Source organism: Amphiura filiformis, chromosome 17 (genome assembly GCF_039555335.1).
Source record: "Amphiura filiformis chromosome 17, Afil_fr2py, whole genome shotgun sequence".
Taxonomy (NCBI): Eukaryota; Metazoa; Echinodermata; class Ophiuroidea; order Amphilepidida; family Amphiuridae; genus Amphiura; species Amphiura filiformis.
In genome coordinates, this window is record NC_092644.1 from 46632866 (window position 1) to 46654489 (window position 21624).

General features: G+C 36.7%; 1 protein-coding gene across 1 annotated transcript; it reads right to left on the minus strand.

Annotated features, from left to right (window-relative positions):
- Nucleotides 1–679: 679 nt before the first annotated feature.
- On the minus strand, nucleotides 680–21065 carry LOC140137878 (uncharacterized). Its single transcript, XM_072159682.1, has 2 exons — nucleotides 20912–21065; nucleotides 680–2461 (listed from the first exon to the last, which is right to left on the minus strand). The coding sequence occupies exon 2, from the start codon at nucleotides 2425–2427 to the stop codon at nucleotides 985–987; it is 1443 nt and encodes a 480-aa protein (XP_072015783.1). The 5' UTR covers nucleotides 2428–2461; nucleotides 20912–21065; the 3' UTR covers nucleotides 680–984.
- Between the last annotated feature and the right edge of the window lie 559 nt (nucleotides 21066–21624).

Below are 21624 nucleotides of genomic sequence, written 5' to 3' on the forward strand. Positions count from 1 at the left end.
ATATCTTACTTGTCCCCAATGCGCTATAATTTTTGAGAAAATGCAAAAATAGGTACAAAATTGGGTAGGGGTGTAGTACCCCCTTAATGGTAGTAACATGTCTGGCCTTGTAAGCCATTAAGAGGGCTGTTACCTGGGGCTGTTAATGGTAGTAACATGTCTGGCCTTGTAAGCCATTAAGAGGGCTGTTACCTGGGGCTGTTAATGGTAGTAACATGTCTGGCCTTGTAAGCCATTAAGAGGGCTATTACCTGGGGCTGTTAATGGTAGTAACATGTCTGGCCTTGTATGCCATTAAGAGGGCTGTTACCTGGGGCTGTTAATGGTAGTAACATGTCTGGCCTTGTAAGCCATTAAGAGGGCTGTTACCTGGGGCTGTTAATGGTAGTAACATGTCTGGCCTTGTAAGCCATTAAGAGGGCTGTTACCTGGGGCTGTTAATGGTAGTAACATGTCTGGCCTTGTATGCCATTAAGAGGGCTGTTACCAGGGGCTGTTAATGGTAGGAACATGTCTGGCCTTGTATGCCATATATAAGGACTGTTAATTGGTCAGTGGCTTAAAGGGGATTGTGGTAAGCCATATATCACAGCTGTAGGCTATTCTCATCTATATAATTAGATAGAATTTTTTTATTTCCATTCAGATTATATTATATAGTTCTAAAACTACTTACTATCTTATTTCTGTCAAATTTTTTTTTCTGTTCATATAAATTAAGACAGAATGTCTCCTTGTGCTCATGGGTAATTTAGTAAATTGTGTAATTTGAAGAGAACTGAATTGAACTAAGTATCATTTTGCAAAATGCCTTGCTAAAAATACTGGCATTAAAATTATGTTTTTTTACATTCATCTTAAGCATTTCTGCTACCATGATAACACTAGTCTTTGATGTGACCTATAAATGTCACTTGTTGAGATGCTGTCTTTGTGTAAAGCATTTCTTTCATTACTGATTGGGGTTATCTTTACTGTGGTTTCTCATGTGTTTTTGAGGCTAGCCCTTACTGCATAACACACTCCACAATATTTACACTTAAAGGGTTTCTCTTTGGTGTGAGTTCTGATGTGTTGCTGTAGAGTATCATTCACTGCAAACGATTTCTGACAAAGCATACACTTGTATGGCTTCTCTTTAGTGTGAGTTCTGATGTGTATTTTCAGAGAGGTTTTTTGAGTAAAACATTTCTGACAATACTCACATTTATAGGGTTTCTCTTTGGTGTGGATTCTGATGTGTCTATTGAGATCACAACTTTGTGCAAAGCATTTCCCACAATACTCACATTGATTGTAATTATCTTTGGTGTGAGTTACGCTGATGTGTTTCCTGCAATCACCATGATATGAAAATCCTTTCCCACAATATTGACATTTGAAGAGTTTTTCTTGCACTCTGGGGCGTCGATGCAGAACATTAAATGATGTAAGGTATTTCTGAAAATACTCCCACTGATCTGGGTTCTGTTTTGCGTGAGTGCTTATGTGTCTCTTGAGGTTAAAACTTTGTGCAAAGTATTTCTGACAAACTTCACATTGATAAGGTTTCTCTTTGGTGTGAGTTTTCATGTGTCGTGATAGATTACCCGTTGTTGCAAAGACTTTCTGGCAGTGGTAACACAGATACGGTTTCTCTTTGGTGTGAGTTGTAACATGTGCTTTGAGATGCGCACTTTGTGCAAAATATTTTTGACAATACTCGCATTGATACGGTTTCTCTTTTGTATGTGTTCTGACGTGTCGTTGTAGCTTAGACTTTCCTTCAAACCATTTCTGACAATGCGTACACTGAAAACGCTTCTTATTGGTGTGAGTTCTCATGTGAAATTCGAGACGGTTTCTTGTTACAAAGCATTTCTGACAGTACTCACACTTATAAGGTTTCACTTTGATGTGACTTCTGATGTGCTGATAAAGTTTATACTTTATTGCAAAACATTTCTGGCAATGCACACACTGGTAGGTTGTTCCTTTGGTATAATGGATTCTCATGTGCACTTTTAAATTACAACTTGGTGCAAAACATATCCCACAAAATCGACACTTTTTCTTTTTGATGTGCTTTTCATATTCAATAATACACATAAAGCCTCTCTGACAAAACTTGCACTCATAAGGTTTCTTCCCATGGTGCATTATTAAGTGTTTATGCAGGGCACGTTTACTTGGATAACATTTCTCACAATCCTTACATAACCACAACATCTTCCTTTTATCCTGAAAAAATATCTCACTGAATGAGGTTTCCACACCCTGTACAAGATATCTCTTCTTGCTGCATAGTTTACTATACTTCACCTTGTGTCTACGCATGTGTTGTGCACGCTTGTCAAAGGTGTCAAAACTGGCTTCACATATTGTACATCTGAATGGCTGTAACTGAATTGTTGACATCTTACAAATGTAGGGCATCCTCAGTGACATCAATCTAAAATGCTTGTAGCTATAGCTGCTTTACCTGTGTTAAAAAAAGGACAAAATGAAACAACTTCACCAGCCTGTCCAGGTTCTGTTCCTGCGGGGGGCTCTCAGAGTCATGCGGGGGAGGGAGGCTTAGATTCATAAGGGTCGCACACACCACCTTTGTGTCCAGGATATTTTCCTGGGGGGGCTCAGAGTTATCTTGGGGGGCTTAATGGCTATAATCGCCTAAAAAAGGATGATTTTACATGATCACATCCAAAGCCAGCCCCGGACACGTGACTGCACACTGGTGCGGCCGAAGTTACCTTTTTGGGGGCCCTGGGCCAGGCCAAAATTTGGAGGCCCCCAAACGGACCGTGAGGAAGGCATACGTGCACTCAAGTGGCCAAGTTTTAGTTTAGGTATAAGTCGGCGGGAGCATTACATTAGAGGGAGACGAGCATAGATTTTAAAAGGACATTTGCGCTCGAAGGGCGCGAAAAAAATTTTTAGACTATTTTAGCACAACTTGAAGCGCTGTTTTGCTATATATGCAAGGGCTTAGGCAGCCAGCCGTGCAGGGAGTGTTTTACACACCCAAATTTGTAAATACATACCCAGTTTTTGCCCACATGGCCTATACTTTGTACACAATCACTGCTGGCAGAGGGGTCAGACCCCCACCCTTTTTATTTTTGTGGCACCCTTTTAACCAAGGCACCCTTTTTATGTACAAAGTCAGGACTCCCACCACTTAATGCTTGATCCGCCATTTGTGCACACTGAAGTGCCTCAAAAAGCTGTAGCCAACGTCACGCCGCTGTTTATTCAATCCACCCTTTTTACCAGCAAAGTTTAAACCCCCACCCTTTTAATGATTTAAAAAGGGTGCCGTGCCAACAGTGACAATACACACCCAGTTTTTTTAATTTATATATACACACACCCAGACCTTCAAATCCTGCCTTGAAGACCCAGGGCGCTATATGACAGGCCAGTGCGCGCAAAGCACACAAAACTTGTCACATGTAAACTTAAAGTAGGTATGCTAGGTGAATTAAAAACTTCGGTCGAAGTTTTGCCGCAAGTTTTAAAAAATAACGGTTAGTTCATGAAAAAGAAGAAGTGAAATTTAGCAAAACGCGACGAGGTTTATTTGCCCGTAAGAGAGCTCTATTGTTCCGCTATTGTATCCGCTATTGTATCCACTATTGTATTCTATTCATAAAAGCTACTGCAAGAATCGCGGCAATCCCTGATATTGCTGATGTCTACCGCCATGGCGTTTAGCATTTATTAACAATCAAAATTATCCCATACTCTTACATTTATAGTCTTATTCTCACCTTTTATATAATATTCAGAAATTGCAATTCGGAAAACTACTAACTTTTCAAGTGAAAATATATATTCCATCGAAAATATATCAGACTTAATTGTACACATAGAAATCTATTATACCCAACCCATAAGTGCCCAATGCACCCAAATATCCCCGCAAATATCTCATACACGATTTTATTCATTCATTTTGGGCTTTAAACACTCAGAAGTCGTCCAAAATGGCAACATCATCAGCATGATCAAACCCTCTATGACTTGTTCACAAGTTGATGCTTTACAAATTACCCTCACTTGACCAAACACGCATAATACATGATCGAAACACCCAGCAGAGTTTTACATAAGATTATGTGGCTTGTCGTAACGATTCAAAAGATGCCACTTTCTTACCCACTGACACTAGCTAATTTGCATGGCAGAAATCTATAGTGCGGACACTCTTCAGTCGCAAACCAACAAATTCGTGCTATTTTGGCGTTCTTGCAAAAGAAATCTTGTGAATCGAGTGCCCTCTCAACAATATCCCTAGATGTTTGCCAATAATGACACACTCTAGAAACGCCAACATAAATCACCCAACAGCTTCATTTTAAGAAAGAGTATGGTCTACACATTCCAGGAAAATGTTTTATTTGTTTCTTCCGCCATTCTATATTTCCCTAAAATTATCACATTTTTTTTTTTTTTTTTTATATAAATGATTCCCACGCTACGCCGAAATTATGTGCGATAAATCATACAAATTTGCCACAATTTTACATCACTTTAGACAGTATTGCAATATCTTGATGATTTTTAGGCATTTTGAACGGCAACTTGAGTATTTTCAGAATCGCGCCAAGGGGATGACACTCTTATTCACGCATTCATTTACAACGCAAACTTGTATCGAATCCTGGTGGTTTGTGACCAACGAAATGTCCGCACCCCTGGATTTATTAATCCCTGGTATGAATTATGTATTAAATTTGTCAAGGCAATAACCACGATCCGTTTTGTAATAATATAAAAGCACTTGCAATAGAATCCCGCTGAGTTCAATGAACTGCGCCCTGAAACCGATGGAGAAGTGCCCCATAAAGAAGCTATCCCATTGACCTCTATTAACAGGTCAGTGAGCTCTCCATACAAAAATGAACAAGTACAATAGGACAAGGCCAGCACCTATTACCTGCTTAGTAACATGTTATTTTGAAGTCTTGAAGATTAGTAATCGTCTGTGCATATGAACTGCGCATTTATGATGCAAAATATTAGTTCTATATAATATAAAATTACAAATACTGGTATTATGATATACAAAACGACTAATAAAATCATGTCATCATGGCGTCATGTCAAAGGTTCATTATATCCCGTATGTTTGTCTAAATTCATATATATATTTGAAAACAATTTCTACACCAATTTAATATGTACTCAGGTGGAACCTTGCTTTTTTAATTTTCATTTCTTTTATGTAACAAATTCAGGTTTTTCCATTACGCTGGGCACTGGGCAATACAAATTTAATGCTAACATTGAATGAACGCATAGAATCAAGAATGGGCGTTTCTAGTACATACAGCGTCTGACTCTACCTGAGGACCTAGCCTAAGTCCCATGGGCTCCAAGAGTGGCTCTCCATACACACATGAACAAATACAATGACGGGTCGCCATTGCTCTCCATACACAAATGATCAAATACAATGGCGAGTCCGACTGCCATGCAAATGAGCCAAATGAGCAGACCCTCTCAAGGGTCTGCTCTGTGATACCACACTGATCATACTGATCTTTATTACAGCGAGGCCCACATACAATGTTCAACACAAAGTGAACGATGTTATAACTTGGAGGGCTAACAAACCAACACCGCCAAATTCGACTGACGTGTGTACAACGTGGGATGCTATGAGGAAATTGAATACTCGTTGTCTGATCATGCATGTGTGTTTATGGTTCGGATAGCGGTTACTTAACAACTCTCGTTCCGCCTTGGGTTTATTGAATAGGCCTACACTCTATATAAGGTCGTGCGTCATGAATTGGGGTATAGGAAAAGGTGGAGGCGTTACATTTTTTCATTTTATTTGGGACATTTTGTCCCAAATCTCAAGAATGGAGAGGGGTACTGAACTAGTTTTGGTCTCATTTTGTTGCTTGGTTATCTAGCTCAATTTGTGGAAAGAAAGAACTTCACACTTTATTTACTTCTTGAGATATTGCAATTCAAACGATGTGAAGTCAGGGGTGGAGGATCCTACGGTTGAGGATCCTACGGTTGAGGCATGTGTTAAAGTATAGGGAATGTTGATTTTTAGCGCCTCACAAATATATTTTTTACTGTAACTTCATAACCCAGCAAGGTATTGAGATGGATCATGTACCATTGTTTTGGTATTTATGTCTAGTTTGAAATGTGACCAGTTTTACTCCAAGCTAAGTTAATTTGTTGCAAGTGTGCTGCATTCTGTGTCATGGGGTCTAGGCTTTTCCTATAATGTTACTGTGTTAAGTATTCATTTATGCTCGAAATGTTCTGAAGGTCATATTTCATGAAGGAATTACCCCACTGCTGTAAAAGTTAACATTTTTTGGATGGAAATTTGATGAGGAATTCAAATATGCCACTGGTTTTTGTGTGGGGCATGGAGGAAAAAAGTTTTGATTGAAAATGTAATAAAAATCATAAAAATTATGTACGACTTTTGAACACCCTGTATCTCAGGTAGGCAACATAACTCATCATTACAAGTTTGCTTTTTTTGATAGCCTACAATGTTATTAGCCCATTTAAAAAGGTTTTAGCAGAACAGGTGTTTATGTTAGTAAATAAGAGAGAAACAAAATAGTATACTTTTTGAACCAAAATTCAACTTTGCCACCCTATATGACATTTGTGGCACCCTGTATATTGACCAATTGTTTGTATGTGTGTATTCCTGGTACTCTAAGCTTTACAGTGATATATAATTTTATAGGGTTTTGATGAACAGTTTATGAATTAGATCAGTTTAAGTACAAAAACATGTAAATTGCTCAATTTTTTAGTGTGTAACGCATTTGGCCCCCAATTCATGGCGCACGACCATAAAGTCATCAATATGTCGTTTCCAGTCCTTGGCTGAACTATTGGGTTCAGCTATTAATTTTTTTAATAATTCTGTTACCCCATAGCATTAAAAAACTAGTATTTTGATAATTAAAATAGCTGGATGTGGTATGCAGCTGACTGGGGTGGTTACGGGTCGTTAAAACCACTAGAACCACAAACCGCGAAATATGGATATCCAACTAGTTTGCCCAAGAGGGTTACAAAGAACCGCTAACCGCGAAATATGGATATCCAACTAGTTTGCCCAAGAGGGTTACAAGAACCGCTAACCGCTGAAATATGGATATCCAACTAGTTTGCCCTCGGAGCTTCAAAAACCACTCACCCCGAAATATGGATATCCAACTAGTTTGCCCAAGCAGGGCTACAAAGCACCATTAACCACGAAATATGGATATCCAACTAGTTCACCTCGCATGGCTACAAAGAACCACTTAGCGCCGCAATATTTTTTTACCTCAAAAAAGAATTAATATCTACCAAAAACGTTTCAAAACATAAAAAGCGGCCAAAGTTTAAAAAATCTTTCCTGTGTGGCTTTTCACCCTTTTCGCCAGCCCATCGGGCTGGTACCTGTTTCTGGGATGGGGTCAGGTTGCTCAAGAGATTAATTTTTATTGGTATTGGAATGACTTTTTGTTAAAACTTTTTGTGGTTGAATTTTTTTTTAAATATTTTAATTTGATGTGTAAGGAAAAGTAAGTATGTTTTGCCGTTTCAACGAATGAAAACGAGTGAGTATTACCAAAGTTATGTTTGAATTAATATGACTTTAAAAGTTTTAGGTATAGGCCTAAAATGTAACAATAATAGTTAATATACAGCAATAACAGCATCATATGGTCAGCAGAAGAAAAGTATGTCATTTCAGTGTCTTTGACCCGGGGTCCTTGACCACTGAACAGCGTGGTATCATGTTGATAACAGATCTAAGAATCAAAATCTTCATCATATGGACCATATTGATGTCAAAGTAATTATCTATCATATCCTGTGTCGTTTTATGGATAAAAATGACTCAAAATGCTATTGATGAAATAGTTGCTATCATGAACATCAGTTTTGCCTTTTCAACGGAAAAATCCGATGCAAAATAAAGTTTTTAGGGCCTAGCTATAATATGGGCATAATTTATGCATGTAGGCCTATAGTATTGAACAATGTACCCATTTGACATGCACTTATATATAAATAAATTGTCTTACTTTATTAATTTAATAACTTCTATGTCATAAATAAAATGACACATAACGTAAGTGAAGCTACTTTCTATCTTTTTTATTTGATTCATAAACTTACAGTCAAGACACACAAGAGTGAAGATTGCAGTGAGTAATCAGTCCTTTATAAATGTTCTTGCCACCATCTATCATATAGTAAACTATATACATTGCGAATTAATATCAAATTATTTTAAGGGGGTACTACACCCATCACATTTTTTTGCGGGTTTTTTGCATTCTGTGAAGAAATGAGAAAAAAAAAATTGGTCAAAGTGGTATGCAAAATGAAGGGGCAAATCTTCTCGTTCTATTGGTGGTATTGATAATAATGTAGCTTACATGCTTTTAATTGTACAAGCCAAAGAGAGGTACATGATGACCCCATCACAATTTTGATCATATTTGCAATTTCAGAACTGCTGACGTGGATCCACTTTACACACTTATTTATCAGCAATGGCAGACCCTAATAGTACCAAAATATTTTTTATTTTGGAAATGCATTAATTATGCACAGCTTTGAAAACACAAATATGCATCAATTTCATGTTATCAATGAAATTAAACTTATTTTCCCCTTCCAGTTGACAATGATATGCAAAATTTGTGTTCACAAGGCAGCACATTTGTTTCAGGTTTGATACGGTTGAAATTAAAGAACAGTCAAAACAGTCAATTTTCAGTATTACGTGAATTTTTGCTCAGTTTTCTGAGAAAATAGCAAAGCTTACAAAACACGATAATAATGTGAATCGGCATGTTCACAATGGTAAAACCTCAATATTAAACTGTTGGACACACCCTAAAACTTCATGTGTAGTAACGGTTTCGTCACTTACCTGTAGCGGGTGTGTATTCCTTCCACTTTGAGAAAAAGATGAAAAATCCGTGTGAAACTTGGAACTGATAAAATCACTGCTCGCTTCGAAGATAAGCCGACGAAATCGACGCCATATTTTTATAATTGGTTTTGACCTTTGACTAAGGTTGCGCGATACTCGATACCGCGGATTCTCTGATACCGGTACGCGTACGATACCGTACTTTACAGACGTGACAGAATAGGCCTAAAGAATTATTTAATGAAACGTATTGAAAAAAATATTAGAAAATTGAAAACAAATATTCTAATCTCTCATTCTCTATTAGCGACTTCAGGTAGCGAATAAATTGTGTGGTAGGTCTAGACTATCTCCAACTCTAGTGTGAGCTAGTGTGATGCAGAATCCCGGGTGCAGAATTCACTGCTTTTATTAGAGTATAAATGATCCAGATCCAGATCTCGCAGCCCAGGCCCACCGCTAGGCCTAGGCCTACATTTAACAGTGTTTTGAATAATCCAATGGATTGTCTATGGGATATGCACTCAGCAGCACATCATGGCGGGTATTGGCGGGGCATGTAGGCCTACACGATAAAACATTTCAGGGTGTGTTTGTTATGTTATATTTATTACAATTAGGTAAAAATCCCGATTTTGAAAAATGTTACGGTGCTTTAAATAACAATTGTTTTCCTAATGAAGGCCTACGTATACATGTAACGTCACAAAACACTTTTCAGCTACCTACCGTATCATTCACATTTAGAAGTGTACCCCGGTATAGAAACTAGTTTACGCTGAGGGATGATTTCATACAATTTTTAACAAAAGGATTTTTCACACATCTGAGTTTTGGTGACCTTGAGCATTGTAAAGTGGCAATGTTCGATCCCAATCAAAGTAATTGCAAATCTTTTACAAAATATTTTCAGTACAAAAAACACGGTTTAAAATATGTTACGAAAGATTTGAAACTATCCAATTGTAGGCCTATTGGTTTTGTTTACAATCAACACACAAATTGTGTTAATAATGTTTTAAACTTAAATTGTCAACAGAAAGAGTCAGCTGATCATCAGGTTTTATGTCTTCTTTTAACAAGAGTGGAAACAAAGGAACCCGAAGAATGTGCAAAGTTATTGACTTCGGCTAGCATCTTAAAATTAAACTCTGAGTCAAAAATAAGCTTTGTTTCATTAATTAAAAAGAAAGTTGTAAAGTTGTTGTATCTTGTTAGTAAAGTGAAGTTTGCTACTGTTTTTATTATTACCTGTGTTGCGATTCGAAATCCCACAAAGAGTAAGCAAGTTCGTTATTAAATGTGGTAGGCCTCAGTACCCCCTCCCTCCCCCAACATACACATTGACTCATTTAAGGCGCGGATTCGGGGGCTGACGGGCCCACCCCCAAAAGAGAAGAGAAGGGAAGAAAGGAGAAAAGAGAAGAAAATGAAGGAAAGGAGGAAAGGAGGAGAGAAACTAAATTGCACGTAATTGAGTAGGCCGATGTCTAAATAATCGCACAGTCGGGACGATTGGAAGTAGGTCCTATATAGGCCTGCGATTATTTTCGGTATTGCTTGAAGGCGGGTCCTCGTCCTAAAAGCATGTGAAAATTACTGCGGGTCCGCCGATATGCAGGGCCCCTCACATTTTGCCACCAAAGTCAGTATTAAGACGGACTCCATACCGACTTCATCGATTTATGCATGCTTTAGTAGGCCCCCTATAGTTTTGCAAATTGAGTTCGGGCCCTTTTTTCTGTTTAAAGCAATTGATTCAAATAGTAGTGTAAAAACAATGCACCGAATGGCTTTAATTCGACCTTCATCTTGCAAATTTTTCAAACTTCTCAGGGGGGAACATCCCCCTCAGACTAACCCTTGCGTAGTGGATAAACATAATGATCATTTTCGCTCTTCTTCCAACATTTGCAAATTTAAGCCCTAAACACAATTTGCGGTATAGGCTTACAGGAAAACTTGTCCAAGGAAGGTTTCATGGACCATCATTTAACAAATTCGCGGCTTTTTCAAACTAAAGTTTTACACACTAGTACCAAAATGGTCCACCAAAACACTTCAATTTTCTTCATTTTACACTCCCCTGCGTAATCGATATACAAGTGGCCATTTTAGCTTCTTCTTTCGCCGATTTATGTTTAAAACAATTTATAGGCCTACGACAATAGGGAAACTTGTCCAAGAAAGACTTCATGAACCGCACATTTCACAAATATTCGGCCGCCAAACTAAAAATTTACGCCGTGAGTAATAGCGCCAAAATTGTCCACCAAATCGCTTCAATTAGATCTTCATTTTGCACCAGTTTCTTATTTCTGAGGGGGGAACATCCTCCCTCAGACAACCTCCTGCGTCGCGCAAGCTATAGCTCCGCGGCCATTTTTTAAATTTAATTTTATTTTTCTAAAAATTCGGCCGCCACCCCTGACTGCTCTAGATTGACAATCGACAAAAGCTGGTATCGCCCATCCCTATGGAGAGTGACATCCGCTGACATCACAGACCAGGCGGTGATGGAAACGATATCGCCAATTTTGAGGTCGCCATTAGATTTAACACATAATCATGAAATCGTCACAAAGAATTCTAAATTTGTTATGTGGTGTCAAAGCAAAATTATCTTACTTTAAAACCGTCGGGGTACGACAAAGTACCCCACTGCAAGTATGATAATTTTCTATTTGTAATTGCTAACCGTGTAGTTTGAATGGGGCTGTCAGTGTATCTTCGCCAGCCTCGTACGTCACGTGTTGCGCTTCCTACGCCGCCTGTCACAGACGTAAAAAGTGGATCGCTAAAAAATAAGCGTCCTTACCAACCAGTCAACTTTAAGACAAATGGGTGAAAAGACACACTTTTACAAAGTTTTTTCATAATTATTTTTATTTCACATGATCCGTGCATATATCGCCTAGCTATAAATGAAAAAATATTTTTTTAGACCAATCAAACCAATATATGGGTGTAGTACGGCCTTAAAATAAAAAATGTACATGTAAGGTGAGTTTATATTATGTTATATGGCGAATTTAAGGAGTATTTCGTGATCCTAGCATCCTCTTTTTATGACATTTTTCAGTAGATATCCACAAAAAAGCTTATTCTAAAAAATTTCAGTTGATTCCGATTTTGCCTTTACGAGTTATGCATGGTTATGTGTACACAATGTGTTGCAATTTTGTTCTGGTATACCAGAACGAAATTCAAATTTCACGATTACTTTGCTAACGAATTAATCTGCAAGAAATATTTTGTACATAAACAGAGGTTTCCAGTGATATAAAAATCTCAACTTTTTTTGAGAAAAGTTAGGGGATGATGCTGTGGATCACGAAATGCCCTTTTAACTAAAACCTGCAGTCAGTGCAGTGTAGTATTTGTGACGTGGTATATCGAAAGCAGACACTTTTGGGCAGGATCGTAAATGGAGAAATAGCCAAAAATCTACCCGGGTGATTTTTTCACGATTTGGGTTTATGATGTTATTAATGTTTAAAATATTGTCTACTCTCAACATTGTCAATAATATTTTTAAAGGCAGCTTATCTATTATTAATATTAACGGCCCATTCAGTGATTTGCTCATCCGGACGATCGTAAAAATCATCAAAATTTTGGTACCGTACCTTTGTTATTACATAGATGTGCTAAGTCTGCGAATGGTTCAGCCAAAAGCCGTGTAGGCCTATTTAAGACAAAATAAGACATTTTACACGAATCTGTATTTTTAGATACTGACAGTATCTAAAATTAGCTACAAGTATTTGAATGGCAGGGCTTGAACTTCGTCAGTACAGTACTGCTGTTTTCTTCATTTTTTTTTAATTTGGCATTTCAAAAATACCAAATGACAATTTGAATGACTTAGGCCTATCCTTCTCTTTTAAGCAATTTATCAACAATTTTAATTTTTTTACTCTTGCACTGGGATCACTGAATGGGTCTTTAAGAAATATGGTGTATCATGTCAAAAACAGACATCTTTTGGACAGCTTATAAATTTGGAGGCTTTCACATAAAGAGCTATTTTGCTCCACAACGCCGTTTTCCCCAATAAAATCGGACATTCCTAAGCGAAGAAATTGAGTTCGTAAGTTATGGTATTAAAAATTGGAAATTGAAATATCGTGGGTAAAAAGCTGAAAAGACAAATAAAACCAGAACAGAACAATTTAGAGAACAATAATGAATTAATAATAATGAACAATAATGAATTAAAGAGTTGACAGGAGATTAGGAGTTAATGTTTTCTGCAGTTTCAGTGTACATCTTCTCACCGTTGATGGTTTGGTGGACTGTCATGTAACATGGATGTAGTAAGCCGTGATCCTAAAAATGCCTTTCACATTGACCAAAACTAATTACAAGACCTCTTCTACATTGAGGCTGGCTTTCCCTTTTAGAGGGAATTTTATTTAAACTTGGTCCCATTTATGAAAGTTTTTAAAGACCCATACGAAGTCATCTATAGGCTACTTGTTGGTTTTCTTAGTTGTCAATGTTTATTTTGTAAAGCAAATGAATTAATGTTTGTGCGTAATTGAAGTTTTTTTCCGTATGAAAAAAAGACGTTATAATGTATTTTGTAGCAAATACTCACTTTGTTAAATTCTTCATCGTCATGTGCGATTCTGCGCCTTATGTACAGATGTAGGGCCTATTTGTAGAAGGTTGACACACAGTCAATTTGCTAAGTATATAATACTCTACTACTCTTTATGATCACGCAATATAATAAAACATAAACCTTGAAATGTTTTTGATAATACATACGGTAGCCTACGTCATATTGCACCGCTTTCGAACAGTCTTAAACCTATAAGAGTACATTGTTGCATGTAAAAATTAGGACTCATTCTTCATGTTAATACTACTTTACTAAATGGGACCAAGTTTAAAAAAGGGTGAAAAGCCACACAGGAAAGATTTTTAAACTTTGGCCGCTTTTTACGTTTTGAAACGTTTTTTGTAGATTCAAATTTGCCATCAAACTGCATCATTTTATATATCAAATTAAAGCCCTTGAGTAAACAAATATTTTTCATTGCACTGACTTTCCGTAGCAAAGTTACATCTTGTCAAAGATTGACTTCATCAAAAAGATTCAGCTAGCAAAATTCCCCAAAACGGCATTTTGGGGGTGTTTCTAGATCTTAGTCTCATTATGATAGCAGCTTTTTTAATGGAACTGCTATCAAAATCCCTCTAAAATTCCATGTGCGATTGTCTTATCACCATAAAAAATCATATGGTCAAGTGAAGTATACATGTATGTAGAAAACATATTTATGTAGGTTTCCTTGTCTTTGACCAGCCTGTTCTTTTAAATTTCTATGTAAAATATGTACGGTATTGAGTTCTTGGCAAATTTGGTTGACTAGCAAATGTGTTAACTAAGGTTTGCCTGGCATACCTACTTAAAGCTGCAAGGTCCAACCATGTAATTAAACATGTGTAAGCACCTTATCGAATCTATGATGGAGCCGTCCCAATGTCAAAAGCCAAAACTCACACATTCGATGGGTGTACTCATCATAACCCTGACACCTCCTTACCTACATGTAGTCAGAGGTGCTCTGACGATAACACTCCGATCGCCATGCAGTTTTTGTAGGCCAGTGGGACAACGGAACCGCTACGTGAACGAGCTACATGTAGGCCTTCTCCTTACCTAGTTCGCAACACAAACTTAAATAACGGGCAAAACAGACACATCATTTATCGGTATGACATTTTCGTATTGGTGCTGCCCTATCTAAGTTTGCACTGAAGTGCCATCTCAGTTTTGGTGCGCCGATGGGGATCATGTGTTAATGAATTTTTATTTATTCTGGATAAATAATGGGGTATTAATTACAATTACAAGCATAAGAGTTTAGACAAGAACTTCAAGAAGTACAAGAAGCTGTGTAATTAATATTACTAGCAGTCACCCATCTTTCGCGGTCAGGGTCTTTCGCGGTTGGTAAATTTTGTATATTTTGTGTACATGTAAATGTTTTATTTAATGTGATTAATGGTATGACAGGAGATTATCATTTAGAACTTAGAAGTATAATATTTAGTATCTTTTCCATATAAATCAATGGCTTGAAATTAGATCATCGATCAAAGCAAGTCTTCTTGCCACCATATCATATCCACCGTGAGAAGTCTTGCCCCTGTGGGATGCTGGCCGCTCTGATATTTAAGATTTTTATGCATTTGTTTCTACAGTACTTTTTAGCCCATTTTGGACAAATATTTTGTACCTTTTAGCTTATTTTTTAACATTTTCATCCAAGTTTGTCCCCCACCTTGAAATGTACCTTGCTGCCCCCGCCTCCTGCAAAAGTCCTGGCTACATCACTGAGCAGATGAAAACAATTTTATTCACATCCCTCTTGGCCCCCTGTGGCCTGCTGGCTGATCTGATCTGATATTTTAGATTTCTATGCATTTGTTGTACTTTTTATTTGTTAGCCCATTTTGGATAAATTTGTCGTACTCTTTAGCCCATTTGTGACAACCCCCCCATGAAATTTTGCCTCGCCCGACCCCTCTCTCTCTCTCTCTGAAAAAGTCCTGGCTACACCACTGTGCAGCTGAAACAATTTTATTCACATTTCCTTACACTCTATTTCATATAAAGTTATGCTCATATATTATGCTGATAACATAGCACTACCACAAAGCAGAGTAGGCCTATTCATGGTAAATAAAATTCAGTGGTTTGATAAGGCAAATAGGCAATTGGAAGGACATTTAATATGAGATGTTGACAAAGGACATTTCAGCCTTTTGAGTAAATGTTGACAGTCACCCCATGATCTGTTCCTATGGGAAGTCTCAGTGAAATTATTCAAAAGTCACCCATTTGGGCTACCTAACCACAGGTGTGGCAACCCTGATTAATTTGTCCTTCAAATGTTTCACTTACAAACTAATTGAATAAACAAACACTCTACTGTTGACTATAGGTTCTCCATAAAAACACAGAATACATGCTAATGTTGATAAATTAGTTGAATAAACAATAGATGTTAATTGAGTTTCTACTGTGTTTGAGACTACAGGCATACTTCTACTGTGTCATGTAATAGTTGAGACTACAGGCATAATATCCTCACACTACTACAGGCATAATATCCTCACACTGATGGCTATGTCAACATTAGTGTATTGTGTTGGCCTGAAAAATTTTAGCATGCAGGTGCTCTGGTAGTGGCTTTGAAACTAATTAACATAATTTGACACCCTTAACGTAAACAAAAACAAAATTAGACGTTTTATTGGGGTGCGGGCAACTTTACTCTACGCAACGCAAAAAATCCGTTTTCCGAAATAATGTAAAACGTAGAAGTTTTTAGCCTTACCAAGTCGCCAAACTCAGTAATTTATTATAGATGACAAACATGCAACTATTTTAGCTACAGGAGCCTTGTATTTTTTAGTGCAACCACTAGCTTTTTGTATACACTTCATCCCATACCGTTGTGCAGAGCTACTACGGTATGGGTTCCTCGTACGAATGCTGGACGGTTCGCACCCTTTCAATTTCGGACCCGTGCACTTTCGCCCCCTTTCTATTTCGCACCCGTGCACTTTCGCCCCCTTTATATACCGCGGGTATTGTGCTGCTGTTGATTGATGCACGATCGATTGCTTGAACTCCCGGCGGTGCGGCGTAGCGTAGTATGTTTATAGTGCTGGGGCCGTCGGGCATGCACTTATTAGAGACCTTGCGGAATGAAGTTACTTTAACTTTAACTTTAACGTCTAGAGGATTATAGAGGATTATGTATTCAAAACCACTCTGCCATTAAAGCCGCTTGAAGTTAAAGTTAACGCGAGAATCTATAGTGTGCCGTAAATTATGATGAAATACGTCATACTTTAGAACAATAGTTTGCCTATTTCCTCATAGACTACATAATTACCACTTATGTATTATCTAGTTAATAGACCAATTATTGGAAATCTAATTTGGTTTGGGTAAAAAACATGCTACATGTTGCTGAAAATTACTGATTGAATTAAATCACGGACATGTGGAAGATCAATATTGTATTGAACATGTTTTACCGTGTATAAATAAAGTTATTATTATTATTATTATTATTATTATTATTATTATTATTATTATTATTATTATTATTATCCCTCACTTTTCTCAAAAAATTGAGATTTTTATACCACTGGAAACCTCTGGCTACATAATGTTTATGTCCAAAAAATAATTCTTGCAGATTTAATTCGTCTAGCAAAAATATCGTCAATTTTGAATTACGTTCTGGTGTACCAGAACGAAATTACAACAGTGGCCTATGGAGCAGTGTAATACACATAGTCATGCATAACTCGCATAATGCAAAATCGGAATCAACTGAAATTTTGGGAATAAGATTTTTTCAAGCATATCTACCATGTCTACTAAAAAATGTCATAAAAAGATGATACTAGGATCACGAAATACTCCTTTAAGATAGATGTCATTTATGCGTTGGACCCCTATAGCCTGATCATGCAAACGAAAAAAGAAAGAAAGGAAATAAAGAAAGAAAGGGAAAGAAAAACGAAATCCAAAGAAATTAAGATGAACTGAACAAATCTAATTGATAGAAATAAATTGATTGTTTAAAACTGTTTATTATGTGCAGCAACATCCAAAAACAAAACAGGGTTCAAAAGACAAAGCAGCTTTCTTGATTAAAAAAAAGAAGAAAAAAGGCACTATAAAAACGAAAAAAAGGAAAAAGAAAAGAAAAATAAAGAAAGAAATTCATCTCCTTTACACGATCTTTATTATCTAAGAAATAGATGCTATATTACATTATTGACATCTTCGAGTTCAAACATCCACCTTTAAAATTGTCGGCATATTTAGCAGATTAAGATATAAGATGTGCCGTGGTGTTAATAAAGCATCGCATAATGAGTCCGTGATTGACAGGCCAGTAAACAAAATGAATCATGAACACATAAAATTGTCAATCATTTACAATGCAGAATTGGATAGCATTTTTTCCACAAATTTGTTTATTTACTTTATGTTATTTATTAAAAACATATTTATACAGGGCTACCTTTCAGATAAATCTGCTATTACAGGGGCTCTGTGTCATAAAAACAATATACATAACAATTTGTAGAATTATACATAAGCCCTATATATGTAAGAATTTTTTTAAAACATAAAAATGCATAAACATCAAAAAATCATACATCAAATATATCAAAATTCATTAAAAGTATTTACATTTCTTTGTTTTATACAATTTATGTAACACTTGTAGAAATATATATTAAATTAATTAAGAACACAGACAAAATACATCATTCATTAAAAGACATAACAGTTAAAACATTTGGTTCATTATTTACATTTCTCATTAAAACGAACAGAAAACTATCCTGATTAATAATATTTTACGATCGTGCGTCAAGAGGCATATGGCACTTTTATGCGTCTGTTTACGGTACCCTACCATTGATTGGACCCACACCATACCCGGCGCTTTCGCGTATTAAGTCATTCATTACATAATGGGTTGAAGGAGTCACACTTTATACGATCACGCGGCCGCGTGGCCCGGAGACTTGTCAAGCAATCGATCCGGTACGGGTGTGTTCTGGGACAAATATATGCGTGCTACTGCCTAGTCACCGTAGGCTACCATTGCATTGATTGAACCCATGTCACGCCCGGCGCTTTTCGCGTACTAGTGGCAGCTAATACTCGCGGTGAAGAAAGGTGGTGAAAGTCGGCACAGCATTATCGCAAAGCTGCTGCAGGCATTTGTTTTGCTTGTGCGCATAACTCGCATAATGCAAAATCGGAATCAACTGAAATTTTGGGAATAAGATTTTTTCAAGCATATCTACCATGTCTACTAAAAAATGTCATAAAAAGATGATACTAGGATCACGAAATACTCCTTTAAGATAGATGTCATTTATGCGTTGGACCCCTATAGCCTGATCATGCAAACGAAAAAAGAAAGAAAGGAAACAAAGAAAGAATGGGAAAGAAAAAACGAAATCCAAAGAAATTAAGATGAACTGAACAAATCTAATTGATAGAAATAAATTGATTGTTTAAAACTGTTTATTATGTGCAGCAACATCCAAAAACAAAACAGGGTTCAAAAGACAAAGCAGCTTTCTTGATTAAAAAAAAGAAGAAAAAAGGCACTATAAAAACGAAAAAAAAAGGCAAAAGAAAAGAAAAATAAAGAAAGAAATTCATCTCCTTTACACGATCTTTATTATCTAAGAAATAGATGCTATATTACATTATTGACATCTTCGAGTTCAAACATCCCGCCTTAAAATTGTCGGCATATTTAGCAGATTAAGATATAAGATGTGCCGTGGTGTTAATAAAGCATCGTCATAATGAGTCCGTGATTGACAGGCCAGTAAACAAAATGAATCATGAACACATAAAATTGTCAATCATTTACAATGCAGAATTGGATAGCATTTTTTCCACAAATTTGTTTATTTACTTTATGTTATTTATTAAAAACATATTTATACAGGGCTACCTTTCAGATAAATCTGCTATTACAGGGGCTCTGTGTCATAAAAACAATATACATAACAATTTGTAGAATTATACATAAGCCCTATATATGTAAGAATTTTTTTAAAACATAAAAAATGCATAAACATCAAAAAATCATACATCAAATATATCAAAATTCATTAAAAGTATTTACATTTCTTTGTTTTATACAATTTACGTAACACTTGTAGAAATATATATTAAATTAATTAAGAACACAGACAAAATACATCATTCATTAAAAGACATAACAGTTAAAACATTTGGTTCATTATTTACATTTCTCATTAAAACGAACAGAAAACTATCCTGATTAATAATATTTTACGATCGTCGTCAAGAGGCATATGGCACTTTTATGCGTGTCTGTTTACGGTACCCTACCATTGATTGGACCCACACCATACCCGGCGCTTTCGCGTATTAAGTCATTCATTACATAATGGGTTGAAGGAGTCACACTTTATACGATCACGCTGGCGCGTGGCCCGGAGACTTGTCAAGCAATCGATCCGATGCGGGTGTGTTCTGGGACAAATATATGCGTGCTACTGCCTAGTCACCGTGAGGGCTACCATTGCATTGATTGAACCCATGTCACGCCCGGCGCTTTCGGCGTACTAGTGGCAGCTAATACTCATGGTGAAGAAAGGTGGTGAAAGTCGGCACAGCATTATCGCAAAGCTGCTGCAGGCATTTGTTTTGCTTGTGCGCATTTGTCTTTGAGAAATTTGCTAAATATTTTTTTTCCATTAGTATCATGTCAAAGAAGATCAATTCGGCAACATCACATAAAGATGGGATAAAATTATAAATTATAAGCCATCATATTTTTGGCCATATCAATATTAGGCCCTATAAATTTTATACTTTATAGGCCATAAATAATTGAATACTAAATTATATAGCCTATTATAAAGTACTAATAAGGTAACATAATTCTAATAACAATAATATAATAATTAATATAATAATAATAATAATAATAATAATAATAATAATAATAATAATATAATAAAAATAATTAATAGGCTTACAATAAAATAAAATAGAAATGAAATAAAATAAAATAGGCCTAAGTAAAACAAAATAACAAATCAAAAACATAATGAATACCAATCTTTAGTCGAAGCACATTTAATATATCGTAATAATATAGGCCTATTAAATTCAATCGAACCGGAGAGTCCCATCAACATACTATTTGCTTTTGTACACGTTGGACTCAGTACCGGTAAGTGCAAACACAGACAATCAACACTCAAAAGTCAACCAATACTATACACATACAACACCCCACTGTACCGCCGGGAGTTGAAGCGATCGATCGTGCATCATCAATCAACAGCAGCACATTACCCGCGGTTTAAAAAGGGGGCGAAAGTGCACGGGTGCGAAATTGAAAGGGTGCGAACCGTCCTGTTTCCCCTCGTACTACTCCTTACCATGACACTCACTGCATCCGGCAGTGCACGTATAATATTGCAAGTCTGATATTCCCGGTTCTGATATCTGCAATCAATCCTAGGTGCCAGGATCGTGCATAGGTAAACTGTGTAAAGCCCATGCAATAATTGAGATACCTGATACACGTGTCTAAATTAGTAAGAAGAAGAACAAAAAATTAATTTGATCTAATTCTGATCGCTGAGTACTTTTTTGCAAATTGATTTATACGCTAATTTCAGCCTGTCGTATATATTGCCGGCATCACAAGTGTACGGTCTACACCTATTCCGTCCTCAGTAATATCGTCCCAAATTAGATTAGCTTGTATTAGGGCTGTGCAATAATTATGAGCCCCGGGGGGTAAAATGTCCAAACGGCTCGCCAAAAATTGCTTGCCCCCCCTCTCGGCCCGCCAAAATCGCTTGCCCCCTCTCGCCCGCCAAAATTCTTTGCCCCCCCCTTGAACATGCCAAATTTTTGGGATTCCAATTTGCAAACCTTAAGGGGACTCGATCTTTTGTGCGTAATTATAGAGGGCCAGGGGATTCACTCTAGATCTATCATTAAAAAAATTATTTGAAGAAGTCAAAGAGCCCTAGGAATAAAAACTGTGGTGTAATTCACGCCAGATACAATTTCTTTATACGACAAAAATTAATTTTTGTAATCGATCAAAAAACAAACGTTTTATATCAATTTTAAATTTAGC